This window comes from Harmonia axyridis, chromosome 5 (assembly GCF_914767665.1).
Source record: "Harmonia axyridis chromosome 5, icHarAxyr1.1, whole genome shotgun sequence".
Taxonomy (NCBI): Eukaryota; Metazoa; Arthropoda; class Insecta; order Coleoptera; family Coccinellidae; genus Harmonia; species Harmonia axyridis.
In genome coordinates this window covers 33,486,070-33,511,045 of record NC_059505.1, presented here as the reverse complement: position 1 = coordinate 33,511,045, position 24,976 = coordinate 33,486,070, and the positions used below count along the sequence as shown (strand labels likewise).

The window sequence follows — 24,976 nt, the reverse complement described above, 5'->3', positions numbered from 1 at the left end:
TAAACACTATAGTTATTAGAACAATATATTTCTTCTAGTTTTCAACATATGTTTACAACTCAAACATGCCCCTTCTGACTATTCGCCTTTTTTCTTGACAAAGCTTACTCCAGCTTTTCGTTTCTTTATATTGACTTTATTATGTTTGTCGTCCCCAGTTCTTATGGAGGTTTCATTGAGAGCCTTGTGAATGTTGACTTTGCCTGTCAATTCAGCTCTAGTAACCTCTACAGTTCTTGCTGAAACTTGGGGGTTCGAAGATGCTCCAACATGCTTTGGAGGTTTCATAGAATACCATACGTTTTCGTGTAAATCTTCTCCAGTATAATCTTTTACTATTCCTTCTACATAGCAAAGTCCTTTGTCATCACCACCTTCAAAAATTCAAATATTGAGTACCAAAATTGAGGGCCGGTTTTTTCGCATGCGAATAAATTCATTTATGAAAAAACCGACCCTGAATTATAAAAAAATGGATAAGAATAATTAATTTCCATTCACCCCGCAGTTTAGTTGAGAAAAAATGTTATTTAGGCATACTTTGTTCTTCGCATCCACAACCAGGTTCTGAACTGCTTATATTGACCATTTTCACAAAAGATTTTTTAATTTAAAATATATCGAACATCACAATTGATAAGACATTTTGTCATGTGGAAATTATAATTTAGCTGTCAGAATTGTTCCTGGAGTTGTAAATTCATAAAAAAACAACAATAATTTCTATTTATGGTTGGAAGTATTTCGTTTCTATGGTGAACATTTAAATTTCACTGACAGTTAATAATAAACAAAATTTCAGCTTTCCATCAAAATAAGGGGATAGTATTTAATTGGAGTCTTATATCATTAAGAACAAAGTGAGGATTAGTTTTACTACTTTTTCGACTCTTAAAATATTAATTTCGAAGTTGGTCGAAATTTACAAGAATTCATTCATTTTTTGGAATTTGAATGGAGATATGTTGTAGTAGAGGTACATTATCTGGATAAATTTCATATATTGATATATAAATATTATTATTCATAATTTTCCGCTAGTGCACATTCTGGATGGATCCTACAAAAGAAACTAAAGCAGAAACTGAAGCCAACAAAGTTTTAGAATATTATAAAAAATATTCCCAGAATCCAGATTTAATCAAGTACTTCACTGGACCAGAAGCTTCAGTTGCTGAGAAAAAGATTACAGATTTTAATGTTCCAGATAGTATTTCCCCAGAAAAACCAAAATCTGCTGTGATGTCGGCGATTGAGGGCGTTCAGGATAATGAAAAGCAAAATTCTGAAGTGACATGTGATTCTCCACAAAATATGAATACTTCTACATCCCTTGATATAGAAATCAATTTGATAAGTGAACCAGAACCAGAAGAAATTGAAGAAAAGAATGTTTCTCGTTCAAGTAGTGTGGCATCTAATAAAATAGAATGGGATAATGGAGCAGACATAGGTTATAAAAATTCTTACAAGTTTTCCACCAGAAAAAGTGCTTCATTTCCAAATTTATTGACCAATAACTTATCTGTTAGTAATAATATTCTTCTAAAAGTTACTCCTGAAAAATCAGTTACTGATAATATACAAGAATTGAGAAAAAAGTATCACCAACTGACATTTTCTTCTGAAAATTCAAGTAGTATAAACAAAGAAAGGAATGTATCTTCTAAAAATTCAAGTGGAGGAAATAATGAAACTCCTGATAGTTCAAGTGGCACAAGTAGAGGAAATAATATATCTTCTGAAAATTCAAGTGGCGCAAGTAAAGAAAATCATACATCTTCAATTTCCAAAGAACCAAGTATTTCAAGTTCTTCATCACATGAAAATAAGAAAGGTAAAATGAGTAAAAAATCTTCCTCAAGTAGTGATTTCTCCTTAAAAAGGAAAATTGGTTGTCCTGTTGCATATTCAACACCGCATGAAGAATCTAGCTCAAAGGAATCTTTGAAAAGCTTGAAAAAACATGATGGTTATACAGTCACACCAATGCCTGTAAAAACAAAAAGAAATTTAAATAATAACAAACTTTTTGATGTATCTGAAAAACAGATTGTGGAAGAATGTCCATCTCCTGAAAAGATAAATACATCGAATATGAATGATATTAGAGAAGAATTGAAAAAAAAATCAGATAAATTAATGAAAAAGATTAATTTATGTATTACCAAACCCATTTCTGTTGAGTGCATTTCTCTTGAAGGTAAAAAAAGCATTAATAAAATTGTTCAAACAAGTTTCTCATCAGATAAATCATCAAAATGTGTACAAACAGAAAGCTCCAAGTTTGAAAATGAAGTATCCCATCGCTTAAATCCATGTAAGGTGCCTACTCAAAAAATAGAATATATAAAAGCTGTTGATGAATCAAAGGAAGAAATTGTTGAACATTTATCTGGCTCTGATAGGTATAAATTACAAGCATCGGAATGCCCTAATTATTCAAATGATAATTCAAATTGTTCTAAAGATATTGGACGAACAATTGAAGATTTCTTGAAAGAACCCAATTCTAAATCAACCCAAACTGATTATGAAGCTAGTAAAAAAGCTGTTAGAAGTAGGAAAACAATATGTAATATTAGAGAGTTCAAACATGAAAAAATAAAGAAAATAAATAAACCAGTGACGATATGTCAAGAAAATAAATATATTGATAGTACTGAAACCAGTAGTTTGACTACTTCTAGCCACTCTTCAGGTGAAATAAAATTATCAATTAGGAATTCTGAATCATCTGACTTTGGAGATAGAGCAGCAACCTCAGCTAAAGAGTTTCCATCTGAAGAAATGATTCTGACAGAGATGATATCATTAAATTACTCTAAGAATTTAAATACTGATATAAAAAGAAGTATTGATATCCTTCAAAAATTATTAAAATCAAAAAAGTATGATCAAGCAACAAAAAAACATTACATCAAAAAAATTGTGCAGAAAATAGTTAATTCAAGATACTCTGATGATAGTACTAATTCAGATTTATTTATGCCAAAGAAAACTTCTAGTGAGCAGAAATTTGTAAATAAAACTAAATTTCAACCAATAAAACATCAGGGTGCAACCAGATTAATGGACAATTTACCTTGGTATCCTGCTACCGAGCCAATATATGTGATGCATAAAAGTAAAATGGAAAAACCGGGTTATAATACAATGTCTAAAATAGATGACTTGACTAGAATGAAAAATACAAATTTTTTGAATAGAAACTATTTGACCAATTTAGATGTAATTAGTAATCACCCAATTACGGTACCAATTGCCAAAGCCCCTATAACTCCCGAAACAAAAGTGGATTCAACAAAATCGCGCTCATTATCTCCGAATGACATAATTTTATCTAATAATGGAGTCTTTAACCAGAATGAATGCCAAAATCTCATATCAAAACAAAAAAATTCAAGAAAAAATGATGATATTACAAAGGAAACTCCAAACTATTTGACCAATTTAGATGTATATAGAAATCCCCCAATTACAGTACCAATTGCCAAAGCGCCTATAACTCCCGAAACAAAAGTGGATTCAACAAAATCTTCTTCATTATCTCCGAATGACCTGATTTTATCTAATAATGGATTCTTTACCCAGAATGAAAACCAAAATCTCATATCAAAACAAAAAAATTCAAGAAAAAATGAAGAAACCACAAAGGAAATTCCAAAAAGTGCTTCAAACCCTACAAGTAGATTAGAATTCAATCCTGTTCAAGACAAAGAGTATCGGCCAATTTCTTCTGAAGGAAAGATCGGTACTAAAAATTGGAGAACTTCTAAAACGATATCAGAAAAAATATTAGAAAATAGGGATCAGATTGATTTGAAAGGTCAGGGGGATTATTTGTTAAATGTGGTTAAAAACGAACGTCATCATCAGATCTCATGGATCAACAATGAGATCGAACACCTCTCAAAACTGAAGGAGTTGTTGGAGAAAAAACCAAAGAATTCGACACCAGATTCCCAACTGAAAGATGTTATATCCTCCTTATTGAAGATGAAAGTAGATGACATGAAAGGTGAGTTTATCTTTTTTTCAATTGCACAATTATTTTTTTTTTAATTTCCAATTATGAATATTTTGAGGGAAAAGTTTTTCAGGGAGAAAGTAAAGGCTTAAAGTTCGATCAAAATCGCCTTGAATCATTAATTCCTCACTTCTAGATTTACCAAAGAGTTTTGAAGTTTTCATTTGCCAATGTTCGGCTACAAATGGAAGGTGTAATTGTAATAAAACAAGAGAGATTCAAAATTCACAGAAGAGGTCAGCTTGCCTGACTCCAGGCTATTACACCATAGAAACTCAGTTAGATCCTGATGGTAATCTTTTGGATCTAACGGTTTATGATGGTAATGGTGAGAAAAAATACAATTACCAAAGTGATGGCATTGTGGATGATATCTCGATCTGTTCAAAAAATCATGGTGCAGAAGTGAAGCTAAAACCTAAAGCAGATGAATGCCCTGGGTAATTAATAATTTCATTTAATGGATTAATTTATTAGCCCTAGAACAGATCCTCAGGGTACGGAAGAAAGAACAGCTATAACTCAATATCTCATACAAAACTTACTTTTGGCATTTGGTCTTCAAATTGAAGCTTTGGAGAAATCTTTTTCGTAAAATTTTTTCCTAATTAAATTAATTATGCTATTTAAACCATAAAAGGTTAGGTTAGATTATTCAAATTGAATCATGAAAGGTTTCTTGAATGCTTTCTTTCATTATGAAACTTCCTGACATTTTATATTTCATTACAACAGTCGACTTGTCTCTGAAATCAAAAAGGTATGTCGAGCTTGTGGAAGATGGTTCATGCCAAGTGATTCAGAAGAGTCTATATGCTGTGGCTGTACTGATTTACCTTTAGAACCAGAACGTGTGCCATCTGATGACTTGCAGTGCTGCTTCAAAATCTGCAAATCTTGTAGAATGCTATTTAAACCTTCAAGGGACAATCAAAATACGTGCATATGCCAGAATTGTTACAATGAAGTACCACAACCTGACTGGAAAACTATTGCACCTTCGAACACCGAAGAGTGTGAAGCTTGTGGAAGATTATTTATTCGACAGGATTCTGACATGCAGGGGATATGCTTATGTAAGAGTTGTAGAAAAGAATTAATACAAGAAAAACGACAATCTCCCAGATTGAAATCAACCAGAAAAATATGTAAAGTATGCGGTGAAATATTCTTGGAATCTAAAAAAAATCCCCAACAAAACATTTGCGAAGATTGTCTAGAATGTACTTTACAAAAAGAATTCAAGTGTACCTGTCAAAGAGTGACTTTTAGTGAACCTGCTGAGTCTAGCAAGTGCAAATGCGCTACTAGAGATGATGCGAGTAATGCAAAAATGAATGAATGTCCCCGTAAGAATATTTCACAAAGACCCTGCAAAGAATCTAAAGTGCAAGTTTCTGCAAAAGAGTTTTGTCAAAAGTGTGGTAGAGAATCGAGTCGTTGTGTTTGTGGTCCCAAGTTTGTACCAAAAAAACCAAAATTGATCGGTAAAAATAGGGAAGATTCGCATGGTGAGTGATTTTATTAACTACTGGGTTCCGCTGTGAACTGCTATATACAGGTTGCCCACAATTTGCTTTTAGCTGCGAAGGGTTTTCCTTGTTCTCATTGTGCTGCTGCTGTACAGGCAAGCATGCCTTCCAAAACCAAGCCTTCCAATTGCCTTCCATGTAGTCCAGATAAAAAAAAGCAAATGAAGTCTAGTGATAGTTCAAGAGCGCAGCGTTCAATGTTTCGCGAAAATGATTTCAATAGTGAGTAGATATAATGGCGATGAATAATTTTGAATTAGCTCAAATTTCTTTTGTTCACCTTCTATTTTTTTTTGCTTTTGATCTTTCCTTTTGTCTGATCACTGGTTAGTGTCAACCTGCTAACAACAGAATTTCTGTTCTATAATTCTTTTGGTTGAATTTTGTGGTCGAAAAGGCCCATGAAAGTCTGGATATAAAACATTCAACAAAAATATACTCAGTGACATTAAAATAAGATGATCCTAGATAAGTAAACGATCAAAATTTGGGCAGCTATATTTTAAAAGTTATCTAAGGAAAATAAAAATATGTTGGACCTCTACCTCTAAACATTCTTCTGATGTATCCTAGACTTTCTGTACCTCCTTTTGAAGCTTCAAGAAAGTCTATAATCACCTACTTGTAATTTTCCAGAGGCCAAAGATCCGGAGATCGAAGTAGCCACAGCAACAATTATACTCAGTTTTGTTCAAAGTTGTCCTAAGAAACTCCCACTACCCATTGGGCATAATCTTGTTGAAAATGTGGAAGGTAGTGCAGAACAGAAGGTGTCACTACTTCCTATATGTTTTTCAACAAATCCTTGATCGTTTATTCATGTTACCATATGAAACATGTACACATAAAATAATTAAAATGTTTCAACTATTGATGGTTGTTCTTATTTTAATGTCGCTAAGCATCACATAAGCAGATCTTTCTATGTAATTTTTGTCATGTCTTCATCTTCAGAAGTTTTCATAATACTTCCTTGAATCTAAACAAAATCAATTCGCATTTGGGAAATGGTACCTACTTTCTCTTGATTCAGGCTGTTCTAAATCGAGTGTAAGCAAGACTAGTCAAGTGAGATTTTCAAGTCCTTGTAGTACTAGTTCGCAGTCTTCAAGGGAATCTATGAAGCCGCAGAAATGTCAAAAGATGACCGAAACAAAGAGTCAACAACAAGCAAGTATGATGGCGCCGAAATTTTTTCACGAATTTTTTTTTCTTCACTTTTCTTTTGTGATATATTCATTAATTGAGATTCAAAACAATGGATATAGGACGCTGTTATCATGACTTTGAAATGAAACAAGGAACCAATTTGCCCATAACCAGAAAATGATAAAAAAAAAGTTTCTATTGAAGTAAAATAAATTGGTCGGAAAAAGTATACGTCCTAAATTCATCTCTCGTCTTTATGACCATTCCTTGACTATTTGAATATGAATAATCCCTAAACTACATTCCCAGAAAATAAACATTGCTGCAAAGCATGTTCGAAATGTGACGTTTCTTCTACGTCTACACCATCCCCTAGCCCTAAAACTAGACAGAAGAGGTCTGTCTCAAAAGCAGTACCTTGTCCTAGTGACTGTTCTACTAACAAGGACGTCTCTGAAATAAGAACGGAATGTGTGAACAAAATGCAGTCTAGAAAGAGCTGTCAGTGCTGCACTTGTATGAATTGCGGCAGCCAAACAAAGAGTAAATAGTTTTACGTTTTATGTAACTCGCTTAAGAGGGAACACCACCACGTGGCTGCTCAGTTCAAAGCGGGGATATTTCTTCTTAGATATCATCGATTTTTTGGGGTTTTCACATAATTTCCTTAAACAATAATCTACATGAAAGAAAGTAAATATTTTTAATTTGCGAATGAAAAGAAATTAGTAACTTGGTTTTTTGCAAAAAAATTGATTACATGTACTTTGCACAAAGCATTGATATATTTTTAAAATATTCGTGAAAAAACATTCCTAAAATCATTACAAAAGAGGTAAAACTATGATTTCCTGAAAGTTGCCCTCTACTTATTTGCTTTAAAAAAAAGAAAGATGAAGTGAATCTACAACTTCGTACACCGTACAAAGTTTGGTCATCGCAGTATCACCAGAGGGGTTATGAATGGGTACCAAAGTTGGACTGATACGCGAAAAACCACTTGGTGGTAATCCCTCTTAAACATGTCTATTGTCGAATATTATATCCGCTTTTCAGAGATTGGCGACAAAAATGTTCGTTGTCAATGTTGTATTTGCGAAAACTGTGGTGTTCAAACTAGCCTAGATGAAAGTAAGGCCCATTGCGACGATTAAATGAAAACCATCTACACAGCTTCGATATTTTCAGACGGTAAACAACGGAAAGTAATGAATTCCAAGTGGTGCCAACCTAAAAGCCCCGACGCGCAGTCGAATAAGAAAAAATCAGCCGATTCTAAATCGAACCGTAGTTCAAAGAAATGCGATAAGAAATGTCGCAAAACAGGTACGTTCAATATTTCCTTTACGGACATAGACAGCCATCGACTGTCATTAAGACAATTTGGCGTCATATTGAAGATTCACCCTCCCATTTCTCACAATTTATTGGGGATAATACAGCACAATGAAAACCGAGATAATTTGTGAGTTCTCACCAGGATTCAGTGATGATGCAAATTAAATGAACGCCAATAACAGCGAACTTATATTTCGTTTCAGATGAACTCGATAATACAGACGATTCAATGCAGAGTATATCATCGGGGAATATAATTTGCATCACACCGACGAAGTATAAGAACATGCAAAAAGGAAAATCCGATTCCGAATGCCAATGCGCAACACCTAGAAGTGAGCGCGAAGTACAATTTTGAAACGCATATCGAAGACATTTCTATTTTACAGGACGAACCGGCAGTGACCAAAAACTCCAAATCTGCCCATCCGTATTGGAAGCGTTATGTAAATCTGTTAATACATCCGCCCAACAAGAACGAAAGCGTTCGTTCTGTCAAGCCTCCCCAGGTACGTCTGATTCGTTTATATGTATCCGGATTCCTCAAGGGATTCAATGCTCAGACAATGACATCGATAACGAAGCCAAACGGTCGTCTAGAACTAGCTACCCTCGGATCTGTATTGTCTCCAATCAAGCATCACAGCCTTCCCAAAATTCTTGTACCTGCCGATCTCAAACTCCCCCTTGCCCCCCACCACCTCCACCTTGCCCACCTTCGTGCAGACCACCTCCTTGTCCACCTCCCCAATACCGACCACCTCCTCCTCAATGTCCACCGTCATGCAGACCACCTCCTTGTCCTCCTCAATTCCGGCCCCCTCCTCCGCCTTGTCCACCATCATGTAGACCACCCCCACCTCCTTGTCCACCATCATGTAGACCACCTCCACCTCCTTGTCCATCTCCTCAATGCAGACCACCTCCTCCGCCTTGCCCACCATCATGTAGACCACCTCCTCCGCCTTGTCCACCATCATGTAGACCACCTCCACCTCCTTGTCCATCTCCTCAATGTAGACCACCTCCCCCACCTTGCCCTTCTCCTCAATGCCGACCGCCTCCTCCGCCTTGCCCACCGTCATGCAGGCCACCTCCCCCTACTTGCCCGCCATCTTGTAGACCACCTCCTTCTTGCCCACCAGAATGTAGACCGCCACCCCCACCTTGTCCATCTCCTCAATGCAGACCGCCTCCTCCGCCTTGTCCACCATCATGCAGACCGCCTCCTACGTGCCCACCACAATGCAGACCGCCTCCCCCTTGTCCACCACCGTGCAGACCACCGCCTTGCCCACCACCCCCATGTAGACCTCCTCCTTGTCAACCTCCGCCCTGCCCTCCTCCTTGCCCACCACCCCCATGTAGACCGCCCCCTTGTCAACCTCCGCCCTGCCCTCCTCCTTGCCCACCACCCCCCTGTAGACCGCCCCCTTGTCAACCTCCCCCCTGTCCTCCTCCTTGTCGACCTCCGCCCTGCCCACCTCAATGCAGGCCTCCTCCTTGTCCACCCCCATGCAGACCTCCTCCGTGCAGACCTCCTCCGTGCAGACCTCCTCCTTGTCCACCTCCATGCAGACCTCCTCCCTGTCAGCCCCCTCCTTGTCCACCTCCATGCAGACCTCCTCCCTGTCCACCTCCATGTAGGCCTCCTCCTTGTCCACCGCCTTGTAAAAAATGCTGCCCGCCTCCCTGTAAACCACCTCCTTGTCCAAAGTGTTGCCCACCCCCACCTTGTAAACCATGTCCTCCACCACCCTGCTGTAGGCCTTGTCCTCCTCCGTGCCCACCTCCCTGCCCTCCACCACCGTGCAGCAAATGCTGCAAACCTCCGATTTTTCCTCCTTGTCCGAGATACTGCCCCCCCAGGTCTTGCAAGCCGTTTCCCCTTCGGTCTAAGAATACTTGCATAAGGAGTTGTTGCCCCCCGCCGCCTTGTTGTCCTCCTCCACCCCCTTGTCCACCGCCTCCTCGTTGTCCTCCGCCGCCTTGTTGTCCTCCTCCACCCCCTTGTCCACTGCCTCCTCGTTGTCCTCCGCCGCCTTGTTGTCCTCCTCCACCCCCTTGTCCACCGCCTCCTCGTTGTCCTCCGCCTCCTTGCTGTCCTCCGCCTCCTTGCTGTCCTCCGCCTCCTTGCTGTCCTTCATCGGAGAGCGAAGACGATGAATCCCCTTTTCAGAATAAGGAGCCTCCCTCCGAGCCTCCCGGCTCAATACACGTCCCATGTGAATTATGTGGCATCCCTCCTTGTGCTACCTTAACTCCTCCGAGTTGCCCGGTATGCAACCAATGCAAACGGAAAGATCCCAATGCAAAAAAGTCCGACTCCAAATTACTTTGCAAACCTTGCGACGACCAAGAGGACGATTCTTCGCCAACTCCTTCATGTTGTGTTCCTCCAGATGAGTCCAGATCCTGCGAATCCCTAGAATATCCCTGCAAGCCTTTGAAGCCTAAAGCAGAGGACCAAGAAGAGAATTCGTCGGAATCGTCCCTGACTTGTCCGTCGAAGAAAACGTCTTGTCCAGCGAAACCTCGGCCCTGTCCCGGTGCTTCGAATAAACCCTGTCCATCCTACCCTCCAAAGCCCTGTCCTGGTCGCAAAAAATCGCCTAGAGATAATTCGTCGGAATCGTCACTGACTTGTCCGTCGAAGAAACCTTCGTGTCCGGCCAAGCCCAAGCCCTGTCCTGGTGCCGGGGACAAACCATGCCCCGCCTACCCTCCAAAGCCCTGTCCTGGTCGCAAAGAATCGTCTAAAGATAATTCGTCGGAATCGTCTCTGATTTGTCCGTCGAAGAAACCTTCCTGTCCGGCAAAGCCTAAGCCCTGTCCTGGTGGCGGGGACAAACCATGCCCCGCCTACCCTCCAAAACCTTGTCCTGGTAGCAAGAAGGATCGTAAGCGGAAAGATAAGAGCAGACGTAGATCCAGTGACGCTGATGATGATGCGCAAGAGAACGAACCTTTACTCATGCCAATTTCAAGTAAAGTTACTTTTTCATATCATCGCTTTGTTAGACTGGTGAAATATTTATAAATTAAATACACAAACCACTATTGGTAGAGGAAGCTTTGTGTGGTATTTTAGATACCCGATTTCAAAACTTCCACTCTCAAACTGCGTTTCAGACTTGCAGCTTCATCCATATTATAGGTTACCTATGTATTTATTCCTCTTAATGAAGGTACTACTGTTGTTTATGATGTTGCTAATGATGTTTATTGTTATGTTCCATATGTTCATTCTTGTGCTAAATTTTCTTTTAGAGATATATTTCATAATTTTAAAACATTTTTAGGATAAATCGTTGTATATCTCTTCTCTATTTCAGTCACTACTAAATCACCTCTTCAAGAACCCCAGGCCAATAGCAAAACGTCCAGCAGATCGGAAGATTCTAGCAGAGAACTGCAAACCCAAGATGAGGTCCCCTCAATGTCCTCTGGTTCACCAAACATACCCTCCCCAGACCACGCTAACAGCCACCAAACAAATGTCCAACTTTATTTGTGCACTACTGAAAATCCAGCCCAAGCAAAGCAGACCCAATCAACGCAACAGAAGAAATGTGGGTGCAGCATGGAAACATGTAAATGCAACCAGACAGCCACTCACGAAGAGAAATACATCCAGTATCCCGCATTCATACAATGCACATGCCAAACGGAACCCAAGGAAGATGCCAATATACAGTGCAACTGCAAAGGTAGGAAATGAAAAGTATTGATATGGTTTTGGAGCTGCGATATATCTTTGGAATCTCACAATCTATGATTTCAAGAACAAAAAACCGCCTCTGTGAGATTCGAATTAGATTACTTGAAACTGAAAACTTTGAGTGTATTGGAATGATGTAAAGATAACATGTCCCAATAAAAACAATCCCCTGAAATTCTTTGTACGTTTGGTTTGCTTTGTATTCTGCATGATTTTTTCTGAAAGTGGAACAAAACATATTTGTTATCTTTTTTTTATATTATTTCTCTGTAGATATCCGTCTCAATTTATGTTGTGTCAGGTTAATCTCAGTTTTTCAAGTTAATGCTTGAGGGCGTTTCAATAAGAGTGCAAGATTTGATTATCTTACCATTTGTTATGATACTGTCGCCATATGTAGCGATACATTCTGACAATCAGGTTGTAATCGAAGCATTGAGCTCACATATCATGGATTCTAATATGGTATTGGAGTGCCGTAGAAAACTCAACGACAAGAAGTAGTCTAGTTTTTAGTTTGGGTTCCCGGTCTCTCGGGAATTAAAGAAAATGAAGAGGCCAATAAATTTGCCGGAAAAGGACCACAAGCTCCTTTTATTGACTCAAAACCTTTTTGTGGTATAGACAAACTAGAAAGAGTGTAGACTACTAGAAAGAGCAGTAGAGTACAGTAGTAGAAAAAACCAAAATAGAAACACTGGCGGAATCATTCTGGGTTGGATCATTCCAAAAAGTTTCTTCGCAACTCTGGCACTGCGAGATCTAAGAAGTATCTGAATCTTAACAAGAATATGCTACACCTCCCCACTGGATTCTTTACAGGGCATTGTCACTCCAGGAAGCTCCTCAATAGACTTGTAGCATAAAACGACGAGAGCAGATTCTGTGGGGAGGAAGTAGAATCTCCGGATCACATGGTAACGGAATACCTCTCCATCGCAAGCCAACTCAAAAAAGCTTTGGACAAGAAACTTATAGAAGTGAAAAATGGTCTCCTTGATATACTACGATATACTGGAGTTCATTAGAACTCTGTAACTGGAAGGCGATGTAGATCACGTAATGGCAAGAAAAGCTCTGATGTGGGCACAACAGACTATAAGGTCACAGTGCAATGGGAGTACTGGGACCCCCTTTAATCTAGTCTGATGTTATGACAGTTCAAAGGTGACATATGAGATTTAGTAAATATGGTGCCTTACACAATATTAGAGCACCACTGTATGTACTTGGTCAACAAGAAGTAAAAACCCACTTCGAATATTGAATGTTTATATTTGAGCTAGGAGAGTTTAAAGAAAACATTGCATCTGAAACTTATCACAGTTTGGTATGCTTTGTGGTCTGGTAGTATGTGTAAAATTATTTTGTTCTCAACTAAACATTGCAAATTGAAAGCTAGCTAATACAATAACTTGGTGCTGATGCCTGCAGAGGAATAACTTTAAATGTATTGGTAAAAGATAATATTTGTTCCATAAGTAGAAACAACTTGATAAAAAAATAATAAATTAAGATTAAATCAAAAATTCGAGATAATAGAATTAAAAATTTATTTAATCAGTTGACACTACTTAGTTTCTGGTTCAGTTTATCTATAATTCCATCCACCTCGTTGCATGATTCTATTAAAATTTTTCTCATCTAGAAATAATCTCGCATATGCGTCATATCCTATTAACAAAAGTTTATTTTAAATTGAATAATAGGCATAAACTTGTTGAAGAATCACTCTCAGTCCATTATGCAATTGAAGACGATTGTTGTCACATTTTTTCATTATATCCTTTCAGAAAACACTGGGGTTTCTTGTAAATGCGGGGAAACCCAACAGGACAAGGAAAATATGTGCCAATGCAAGAAATCCAGCTCCAACTTCTCATCAAGCACTGATTCGGGTTCTGGCAGTTTCATGTCTTGCATTTGCTGTAAGAAAGAAAAAATCCTGAAGAATCTCATAAACAAAATTCCCTTATGCGACCCATGCCAGGAGGTCAACCAAAAAAATTTCTACCCCCACCCATATTCCAATCCTCTGCACTCTTGTATGTGCTACAGCTTGGTGAATCGAGACGATTTATGTATGTTCAAACAAACCCTAACCGAGCTTGAACGTTTGGACGTATACCAGCAATACTGCGAAGTGTTACAAAACTGCAAGTGCTGCAAGAAATGTGGGTGTAAATGTAAGTTGCCGAAAAAATACAAAAACGGGTGCGCATACTTCTTGAAATTAGAAGACGAGTGTCCAAATAAACATTGCGAGGAGGAGGGAGAAAGTGATTTCGATTCTTATTGTGGGGAAGAAGAAGAGGAAGCCAGCGAAAACTGCCTACCGGAAGTTACAGTAAAAGTTCCTAATTGTAAAGGTGCTTGTAGTAGAAAGAACAAGAATGGTGAAGGGCGTGGTGCTAAGAAGTATACAAGCTGCCCTTCCATTCAGGTAAGTTACTAAACCTTACTCTTTGAACTCCTATCTGTTTTGCAGTTAGGCAAATTAGCCTTTTCCTGCTTCATATCAGTGTTATTCATCTCTGATGAAGTAATGGGTTCTGCACTAGCAAGTGGCTTACCTTACCACAAAAGTAATTCTGTGTATATATGTAGTTTTAACTTTTGACTCTCGTAAGAATGCTTTTCTTTTGAATTATACAGGCCTACAGACATTTTGTAAGCTGTTCTTGCTTAATTTTTGGATGCAGAATCCGAAAAAGCCCTTCAATTTCGTCTATGAGGTCTATATTTTGAGGTATACTACATTTAGCATTTCTTTTCTCAACTTGAGTATATTTCACGTAATAACTATTATAGTATATCCAAAGTCACTTGAACTAGTCCATGAAAATACTAAATACCAGAGTTTATTTTTAAACATTGTTCGGCAATATATTCACTGCTCCCAAAGGAATTTCTGAAAACTTGGACAACCCTTGTATAATCGAAATATTCTAGCTTCCTTCAAGTGACTTCGGGTATACTATACCATTGTGTAATAGTTATTTATAATAGTTTTTGAATGAACGAGTGGTAGAATGAGCCTTCTGAACGAGTATTATACATTATTTTCTCTAATTAATTGCATTTGTTGTTGAAATTAATGAAATATCTCCATAAATATCATTTAGTGATTTTTGCATTGAAAAATGTTGGTTGGCAGAACTGATTTCTTTAAGGCAAATTGATGAATTGACAGATAAAGCCATGGCGGAAAGTTCGGAGTACCAACATATAATAATAAAGAATAACCATGAAAACTGTGCGTTTCTGATATATTCTCGCACGATTTTGTTCTACAAGATGTGGAAGAATGAACGGAATAACCACAGAATTAAAGAAAAATATTCTATTCTTTATACAAGGATATTACTATTGCCAGATTTGAAAAAAAAACATGGATTTAGGTATTTATTAGCAGAAATAAATGAATTCAAATATTTATTAAAAAATTCATATATACATTAGTCACTTCATACTTAAAAAATTCCTTTTATATGACTTTCTAACATGGAGTTTAGTAGGGTAGTTTCGCTGAAGGCTACTACAATAGTCGACCAACATGTGGATATCCCATAGTCCTTGATATAGATTTCCCAAAGTTTAATGTCCTGTTGGAATCTTTCCCCCTTCAGTGAAATTGCCCAAGTTTTCAGGAAAGCAATGTACCACCATTTAGTTTTTACCGTGTTAATCCCGGAAAATTTACCTGACAAACACCCGAAACAATTTTCATCTTGATTTAAAACTTTAACTAATAGCATCAAAAACGGATATTTTTATCTTTTCGCAACCATTACGTTTTGTATTCCTTGAATCATAACATCACTTGATGGCCAATTTCTGTTAATCCAGTGTTCATTTTTAGCTCTTCTATCCCATAGACATAAAAAACAAGTATATTTTGTATAACCGCTTTGCTGTCAATCATTTTTAAATCAACACAAAATGCCCAGTGATATTCTACGTATTCGATTCGTTCAAAACTATTGCAAGTTTCATATTTCGCCTTCATGGTAGAAGAATGACAAATAGGAATTGAACCATATTATATTTCTTTTTTTTTACTTTTTAAACTACGCTATGACATAAAAATAGCAGTCGTCATGATGGTTTCGAAGTTCTCTCCAAACCTTTGACACATCAAACTTAAGACACTACTACTGTTAAGCTGCTTTCCAAGTGTCTTTCAGATAGAGATACTTGCAATAGAAATATGTGTGGAAATATACCTACTTAAAAACTATCAGAAATGTGATATAGCGATACATTCTGACAGTCAGGCTGCAATCAAAGCCTTGAGCTCACATATGGATGGTATTGATGTGCCGAAGAAAACTGGACGAAATAGACAAGAATAACAAGGTCTGTTTAATCTGGGATCCCGGTCACACGGGAATTGAAGGAAATGAAGAGATCAACGCACTTGTCAGAAAAGCAACATTTACTCCTCTCATTGGCCCAGAATCTTTTTGTGGTATAGGTAAATATACCAACAAGGAAGAGTTTCAGGAGAAGGAAAAAAGCGAAAGAGAAGAGAAACATTCTGGCTGAATCTTCCTGGTTTGGATAATTCCAAAAAGTTTCTTCGAAACTTTGACACTGCGAGATCTAAGAAGTATTTTAACAAGGATATGCTAGACCTCCTCACTGGATTTCTTATAGAGCATTGCTGTCTCAGGTAATACCTCATGGTCTAGCAGAAAAATACGAGTGCAGGTTCTGTGAGGAGAAGGAAGAAACTCCCTAACATCTGGTGATGGAATGCCCCGCCATTGCTAGCCAACGCAAAAAATGCTTTGGATGAGAGACTTGTAAAAGTAAAGAATTAACCTACTTGAAGCCATCCCAGATACTGGAGTTTATTAGAACTCTGGAACTACGACGATCAATGACGAGAACAGCTTTGATGTGGGCACACTAGACCATAAATTCATGGTAAAACGGTCCTACTTGTACAGAAGTTCCTGTTGCAGAAACCTTCAAATTTCACATGCCCTAGGAGAGCATTGGTTCTATTTTATGGAATTTATCAACTTTTGGGTTTCTATATAAAATAATGTTGTATCTATAATTCAATAATTCATGTTGTTAATCTTTCCAATGTTTTATCTTTTCCTTATTTGCGTTTTTCAGAATTATTTGTGTACAATGAAGCCTGAGTTTGTAGCCAGGGCAGAGCGAAGACGTCGCATTTTGAGGGATGCTACTTACCAAAGGGAAGAAAATTCTGAAAACAGAAAGTTGAATTTCATAGACAAAATTAATTATTTGAAGCAGAAAAGGAAAAACGAAGTTTGTAGTGAGAGCAATATTCCTAAACCTTGTGGTTACCAGGCGAATACGTATTGTGTTTTTGGTAAGTATATTGCATTCAATTATATTTATACCTTTTAAATTTTAATCTAATCTAAAATGCATAGAAAACCTGGTATGTACCTGTGAAACCTTCAGACAAAACGGGAGATTTTTCAGATTTATATCTACTTGATTTCGAAAGATCACGTCTGTGTCAGATGGCGCATACATCGTTTATATTTGACATTTCTCTCGATTCTCGTCTTTGAGTTTAGAACAATAATATTTCATATTCTATGCTCGTAACAATCTTCTATCACAGTATAGGAACTATAGTTCCTATAGTGTGCTTCTATACTCTGTCATTATATTCCATTCATTTCATTAAAAATTCGATAGGAACTGAATTTTAATTTATGGTGAAAGTTTGTGAAGTCTGAAATCAGTATTTCATTTCTCTAATTCTGTGGTTATTCCGTTCATTCTTCCACATCTTGTAGAACAAAATCGTGCGAGAATATATCAGAAACGCACAGTTTTCATGGTTATATTTTATTATTATATGTTGGTACTCCGAACTTTCCGCCACGGCTTTATCTGTCAATTCATCAATTTGCCTTAAAGAAATCAGTTCTGCCAACCAACATTTTTCAATGCAAAAATCACCAAATGATATTTATGGAAATATTTCATTAATTTCAATGAAAATGCAATGAATTAGAGAAAATAATGTATAATACTCGTACAGAAGGCTCATTCTACCACTCGTTCATTCTAAAACTCGCCACTTCGTGGCTCGTTTTTGAATTTTGAACTCGTGGAAGAATATCAATGCCTCCTGCACTTGTATTATAAATAACTATTTCAAACGGCGCCAGGCAGAAAGCGGGAATTCGAAAATTTCTGAAGAGCGTCACCTTACAGAACTCTGATGAAGCAGAAGACCAAAGCAACAGATGGATATCTCAAAAAGTCTGAAACAAAATCAAATCAGTACACACACCAGGGATTCTATGCATCTTAGTCTAATCTTAGGATGCTTGCTATCCTTATTCTCACATAATTTCAGATATTGAATTGAACGAGTCTCCAAAAAAATATCGGCCAAGAGTGTTCAAAAATTTCAAAGAAATGAAAGATTTGACTAAACGACATTATCTCCATTTGACGGAGGTTAAAAGCAAAAAGAATTTACACAAAGAAAAAAGACTGAAGGAAGCAAATAGGCTTCTTGCCAATACTTTCACTAGGGTAAATATATTTTAATTTATTATTATCTTTATATATTAATCAAATTATAATTTGACAAATATTACCATGAAATTAAATTCCCCAATTTTTGTTCATTTGTGTGGATATTATCATATATATGTGTATGACCATTTGTTTTTTTTTTTAGAGATTACAAAGGAGTACTCTTAGGGGTAATGTTGACATTCCTCTCAACGTGAAAGTTGTATCTTTTTAATAAACTCAATTTATAAATATTTATATAATATATCTTTTTGATGAATGATTATATTTATAATGTTTGCCAAAATAAAAAAAATTATTTTGTATTTTACTGTTTCAATTGAAATCTCACAAAGATCCACCTGCCATCTACTACTACAACTAAATAAAATAATAATTTCAAAGAAACAAACGAAAATTTTTGTTGTTTATTGAAATATAAAATTTTGTGAACTCTCGAGAATTAATATATAAAAAATTCTCCCTTCATGGCACTCATCTACAAAAAATTGCCCCTACTATACATTTATAGCACTTATAATCTTCATGTCGCCCAATTGAATGTCCGAATCGCTGCTTTGAGATGATTCGTTGTTGGATAAACTGTTCCCATTGATAAGCACTTGAGCAGCAGGAGGTCTAATGTACTCCTGCGGCACTAGTACTTAGTAACAGGACAGATCAATATTTAATTTTTAGATTACCCCATTCGGTGGAAAGCTGAAACAAAAAAAATCGCTAACATTCAAATTGAATTAACTAATTATACATTTGAAACATTGATATGTTCGATGTTCATCCGTTTTTTAAAATTTGTTATAGTTGAAGGCAAAAATGTATGAAAAAAAAAAAACTAAAAGAGTGTTGAAGAAATTGATCTACATAAAGATGTAATGAATATTTTTAAAAACACCAATTCTTCATAAAAAAAAAGTTAAGAGTACTATGGTTTTCTACGGTCTTTCTTATTTCAAGAATTATATCAATAAACTCCAAAAATATAAAAAATAGTATTCACAATAACAATCGCAATATTGAAATAAAATAGTATCGAATTTTTTTCTGATTCAATCTTCAATTTAATGAACTACAAAGTGAAAATTCATATCGAAGGAATGAAAAGAAAAAACCTTTAAAAAATATGTTGAAAACTACATATGTAGGGAGTCCTAGCTAGCAATGGCCACATTGTTTTCTATGAAATAATGAATGCATGATGAATGAATTTTGCATAAGATTTCACGTTAATACTTTATTCACAACACACTCATTGAATTAAAAATGATAAAGCTTAAGGCAAATCAGAATAAATTATATCCACACGCACATTTTGCTGTTGTGGTCATACAAATAAAATCGCAAAGTTATTGACCACTAAATATGTATGTTTACAGTACAGGTAAACATGAGAAAATGTGTAGAGGTACTTGCATGCATCCACCAGGAACTAAATCATCACTTTTCTCAACTAATTGGACGGACATGATCGTACACGTAATAGGGGATCTCACCTCTTATAAAACTGTAATACCTACTGAATTGAATGTTCATTCACTGATACTTTCAAGGGTTAAGTGATTCGACCTCTACTAAATTAAAACGTCTGTCTACCAATTGTCGATTCTACTCTATAAACTCGACGAAATTCCGCATATCATACGTTTTTCGGAGCATTAAAGTTTCTGTAGGGTTCTTGTTCGTCAAAAGTTATGTATTTTTTACGGTCTCATCATCTGTTGGTTTTAAACATGCAATTAGTAGTAAGCGACGAGGTAGAATCGTCAATTAATAGGAAGCATTTGAGTGAAGTATGTTAACAGCTTGTAATTTTGGATGAAAACATATTTTGGTTGTCGATTTCAAAAGATTTTAGGACCACCGCTAACAACACAAATCTACAAAATATTGTAACTTCTACAATTCTTATCTGATTTTGATCAAAATATATTTGGGGATCCTGTTTGGGTCGTAGATGGTAATGACTTTCAGATTTTCCAAATACAGGATGCGCTTAGTTAATTTGACAAGAACCAAAAAAACCAACTCAGGACAAAACATTCTCCTTCATCTATGAAAAGTTGGAACATAAGTTATGTTCCAAAGAAGTATATCTGTAAATATGTAATAAACATAGCGTTGAGCTTGCGCAAGCGTGAAATTTCTCAGAATCCTCATATTTCTCGTTCTACTTCTCCGATTTTGATGAAATTTTGTATGGATATTCGACTTATGACGTTGATGGTCCCTTAACTAATTGCAGTAAAAGACGCGTATTGCTCATGCGTAAACTTGAAATTACCGGGACTTGAATATTTCGCGTTCTACTTTTCTGATTTTGATGAAATTTAGTATGGATATTCGAGTTGGGACATAAATAGTTCCATAGAAATTTCAGCTCTTTTAAATATGCGCTTCTCGTACCGTATGCGTAAATCAGAATAAGGTCAGATAATATAGTTTGAAAATGACTTACTATGATAGTCTGAATTTCAGGAATCATATTATAGTGCCGTAACTATTGGGAAAGTTATTGAATTATTTCCTCAGATCACAGGTTATAAATTCGCTTACAAGTTGAAGTCCTATAGATTAATTTTTCCTAATCAAATATTCAAAAGGAACTAGATAAATATATGTAGGATATATGAGATGATATTTTATTACCTGTTTATCTTTTCATGATTTTTTATGAAATTTTGAAGGGTTGGGATTCAGGTCATCACCAATAGAGGTGCACTTTTTCTGAAAAGTTTCCAAATGTTTATATTTGAAAAACAAACTTAATAATTATGTAAATCCAAAACAAAGATTGAGTATAAATTCTTATTTCATTTCTTGAAATTGTTCTGATTCCAAAACTCAAAATAGATTATCTTAGGTTACATTGCAACTATCAGTTGGTTATTTATATTTCAATGGGTATTTAAATAAGAAAGAAAAAACATACAATATTACACTGCGTTATTTGATCCCAAGGTTATACGTTCCGAAATTCGATGAAATTTTTTATAGTTATGATTAGGGCAGCCGAGCCAAAGGTATACGATTTATGTAATTAAAAACTTAATTATGCATTTTTTTGGTTGTAGTGATTTATTATTATAAATATAATAAAATTAATTATAAAATAAATAAAAAACAAACTCTTTCCATTGATGATGTTAGAGCTTTTCTCTACATTTCGGAGTATACCGTGTGTTCCTAAATTGGAGGTACAAAAGGAAATGGGAGATTCCTTGGATAATTTCAAGAAGAAAAAGTCGTACAAATATTATACCAATTTATCGAATCTTTATTGTCTTTATCTTAGCTACAGATTGGGTAAATAAGTACCAAAACCCATGATTAATTTATTTATTACAGCTTACTAACTGGATCTTTACATCAATTTGTATTTTCCTGAGGATTACTAGAAAATGTTTTGAAGTTTTTTCTTGAAATCGGTAGCAAATACGACAAAAACACAAGAAACCAAAAGGTGTGGTACTCATTTTTTTTTTCATTATCATTGAATCAAAACAAAATACATTCAAACATGTAGAGTACAATTTGTTCACAACTTTTGAGTATAATAGAAGCACTCGAGAGAAGAATAGTGAACACTATAGGCAGAATGCTTGTTTTGTATCACAGTATCCATAAAAAAAAAAGTTATGGTGGAAAGAAGCAGGCACTATTCCAAAAAAATATCACTCTGTAGATTTGCATTCAAATAATGAAAACGTTAATTTGGAGTATCTATGCCAAATTAAAGTTATATATCTTGTGAAGGGAAGATGATATGAAAAAAAAACTTGAAAAAAAAAATTAATTTGCATGTTTATAGGACATTTTTTTCAAATGATCCGAGGAATCGGTCATATTCGTTTGTACCTCCAATTTAGGAACATCCTGTAGATATGGTCAATTCAAAACTGATCTCTTCACAAATAAATTGCAATTTGAATGAAACACAATAAATTGTGCAACACAGCCAGACAATTTTTCGATGCGAATTACTCAGTTCAGTTCTTTGATAACTACATATGAAATTTTGTGACAAGAATGATGCAAAAAACCGAAAATAACGAGTAATTTAGGAAAATCCTATATATTTCATCCCGAAGTAGTTGAACTTCCTAAAGATATTACAAATACTTAAAAAACCCGTAAAACTCAGCTACTTCCACAACACATCATCGTACTTGACCGATTTTCATTCAATTATGAGATTGGCTCCGACACAGAGTTAATTAAAGATACAATTAAGAGCGAATGTGACTCATGGCACGTTTCATTTATGTATCGTGGAGAGCTTAGTCACAATTAGTAAAAAGTACCCCTATACAGATACGCCCTTACCTTTTATACTACGTATATTAATATACCCCTATACTACGTTATGAAGATCGGATGTTTCATATATTAAAAAATTAAAAATGAATATCATTATGTGGAGTTTGAACGCCGAGGTTTATCTTTTATCTCAGTTGAAAAAAATCGAAAATATACAAATACAAAAATATTAGAAGATGAATTCTACTGTAAAAAATGTTGTGTTCATTTAGGTATAGTTATTTAAAAATGTATTCTCAGTCTTGGAATACATACCTACATGGTTTCAACTGTTGATTGAAAAGCAGCAATATGGTATAGATATTTCGTTATTTTATAAAAGTAGACTATGTTATTTTCATTAATATGAAACCGATAATGTAAAGATCTCGAAAATTCCAGAAATTTTATTTTCTTTTTAAGTTCCAAAATATCCTCAAATATGTAATTAACTTGTTTTTCCAATAAGTTGTTCAATATTTATAAAGATAAGGTTCGCAAAAATATTTATCTAAACCGAACACAAAAAAGAATCATCTCAATACTTTCGATTAATTATTTTCAAAATACAGAATTTTTACACACAAAAATATTGATAATGATTGAAATGTAGAAGTTTCAAACCTTCGGATTTTTCTTTGATTTTTCCCCAATCCTTTTCAAATCTGAATGGGTGTTAGATAAACAGATAGAAGAAGCATGCAAGCATAATACGTCTTCACTGCATCAGCATCTTCAATTAATTATATTCACACAATAACACTTTCATTCGAAAATTTTGATCAAGTCGCCACTTTAATTTTGTTAATCTCTGAATGTCCTATTCCCAAAGTACACAAACATTGACTGTTCTGCATATCTCTTCCAGTTGACGGAATACCTACTTTTATCTCTTATAGCTAAGGCCATGGGTCATACAAGATTAAATTGAATGAGAAATTCAATAATAAATCCTGAAGTTATTATCTTGAAAGTAAAATAAGACATATCGTTTATTAGACAAATAAATTTTGTTGAACTTGATTGTATCGATGATTCAGATAGCAACTTTGGTTCCTGAAGGTCCAACAGAACTAAGAGATATAATTGAACTTGAATATTTTCATTTATTCATTGAATCAGTAACTCTGAAGAGAAAAACTTGGTGTTTTAGTTGTTTATTATTTCTATTCATTTAATATTGAACTGATTATTATTTATTTGAATGCCTGAAAACCAAATTCGGATTTATTAAACAGATTTTTCTAATTTCTCCATTTCAGAATGCTGAAACAGTGCCTCAAACATTTCCCTTTTATGAATGGGATTTATCATTTCAAGAACTTAAATTCTGAAGCAAATAATGCAGATGGAAAATTTTAAAAATAAGATATATGAAGAACTTAAATTTTCACATTGAAATTAGTAAATATGCTGCATTACCTTCTTTATCATAAATACATTAATAAGAGCGGAAAACCTACAATTATTTTCTGTTTGTTGAGAAACTAAATCGTTACTTACGTGAATCTTCAAAATCAGGTACACCTTAACACAATTCTTCCAAAAAGTACACCACGTATTTTCGGAACACATACCGCGTAAGCTGTCATGTAACTGTCCGTTAATAAGAGTCAATTGACTTTATATGTGAAGCCCACATCCCTGCGTTAATTTAAGTTAAATTATTAAGAGATTATTTCCTTTGTATACGTTATTATTCTATTGTAGCATCATGCCAGAAATACTCCTAGCAATGTGGTTCTCTGATATATAATATTATGCATTAGTATCGTCTTGAAATCACAGTCCATAATTTCATATTATATATTTAATGTTTTACAGTACGGAGTAACTCGAAGAAATGATAAAAAAGTGATACTAATCTGATAATTTTACCTTTCATATTATGGAATATCTCAACTCGAATGAAGAAAATTTATATATAAATATTACGCTGCGGGACTTGAACCCATATCGATTCAATCAGAAATCGATACTAGGATTTATCAGTAAAAGATACTGTATTCAGAATAATTGTAGGAATAATTATTTTCAATTTCATATTTATAGGTCGCCAATCTTTCGAGAAATGAGTTTTTCAATTTTACTTCTCGGTTTTTAGCCTTTTAAATTGATGGATCATGTTCTCTAACTAGGAGGATCAAAGCATTAGTGCAACCTATTTTCTACCAAATTTCAAGCAAATGAATTCAAATAAAAGTGTAACGTTAAAACTTGAAAAAAAATTTCAGGAAAGTTGAATTTTTTTTCTCAAAATATTACAGGTCCCAATCCAAAATTTCATATTTTTCAATGCGAAAAAAAACTGAAAATAACCTACTCATTGAAACTCAAAAGATGTATTTTTCATTGAATTTCATTATT

General features: G+C 35.3%; 2 protein-coding genes and 1 long non-coding RNA gene across 5 annotated transcripts; 1 reads left to right on the top strand and 2 right to left on the bottom strand.

The window, feature by feature from the left end:
* Nucleotides 1-11: 11 nt before the first annotated feature.
* LOC123681302 lies at nucleotides 12-697 on the bottom strand. The gene is made up of 2 exons (XM_045619629.1): nucleotides 541-697; nucleotides 12-374 (listed from the first exon to the last, which is right to left on the bottom strand). Exons 1-2 carry the CDS (start codon nucleotides 587-589, stop codon nucleotides 79-81), a joined length of 345 nt encoding a protein of 114 aa, XP_045475585.1. The 5' UTR covers nucleotides 590-697; the 3' UTR covers nucleotides 12-78.
* A 78-nt stretch (nucleotides 698-775) lies between these two features.
* On the top strand, nucleotides 776-18,621 carry LOC123681298. Of its 3 annotated transcripts, none has more exons than XM_045619620.1 (16): nucleotides 776-860; nucleotides 1,042-4,021; nucleotides 4,167-4,470; nucleotides 4,766-5,541; nucleotides 5,614-5,784; nucleotides 6,596-6,736; nucleotides 7,021-7,254; nucleotides 7,768-7,842; nucleotides 7,900-8,037; nucleotides 8,253-8,384; nucleotides 8,439-11,036; nucleotides 11,385-11,759; nucleotides 13,564-14,213; nucleotides 16,901-17,123; nucleotides 18,132-18,313; nucleotides 18,462-18,621. In XM_045619620.1, exons 2-16 carry the CDS (start codon nucleotides 1,054-1,056, stop codon nucleotides 18,528-18,530), a joined length of 9,036 nt encoding a protein of 3,011 aa, XP_045475576.1. In that variant the 5' UTR covers nucleotides 776-860; nucleotides 1,042-1,053; the 3' UTR covers nucleotides 18,531-18,621. The 3 variants fall into 3 exon arrangements, with proteins under 3 accessions (XP_045475576.1, XP_045475575.1, XP_045475577.1); XM_045619619.1 differs by having other exon boundaries at nucleotides 801-976; XM_045619621.1 differs by lacking the exon at nucleotides 776-860 and having other exon boundaries at nucleotides 1,044-1,145; nucleotides 1,208-4,021.
* Nucleotides 18,603-23,452, bottom strand: LOC123681303. The gene is made up of 2 exons (XR_006747680.1): nucleotides 23,234-23,452; nucleotides 18,603-19,015 (listed from the first exon to the last, which is right to left on the bottom strand). It is a non-coding gene; the product is annotated as an uncharacterized LOC123681303 (long non-coding RNA).
* Nucleotides 23,453-24,976: the final 1,524 nt, after the last annotated feature.

What these genes read in the sequence shown, in the direction of transcription:
- LOC123681302 (XM_045619629.1), bottom strand. Translation starts at nt 589, where the DNA reads ATGGTCAATATAAGCAGTTCAGAACCTGGTTGTGGATGCGAAGAACAA. An exon ending in TTGTGGATGCGAAGAACAAA is followed by an intron (nt 375 to 540) that starts GTATGCCTAAAT and finishes GAATTTTTGAAG; the next exon opens with GTGGTGATGACAAAGGACTT.
- LOC123681298 (XM_045619620.1), top strand. Translation starts at nt 1,054, where the DNA reads ATGGATCCTACAAAAGAAACTAAAGCAGAAACTGAAGCCAACAAAGTT. An exon ending in CCAATGCGCAACACCTAGAA is followed by an intron (nt 8,385 to 8,438) that starts GTGAGCGCGAAG and finishes TCTATTTTACAG; the next exon opens with GACGAACCGGCAGTGACCAA. An exon ending in CAAGCTGCCCTTCCATTCAG is followed by an intron (nt 14,214 to 16,900) that starts GTAAGTTACTAA and finishes TGCGTTTTTCAG; the next exon opens with AATTATTTGTGTACAATGAA.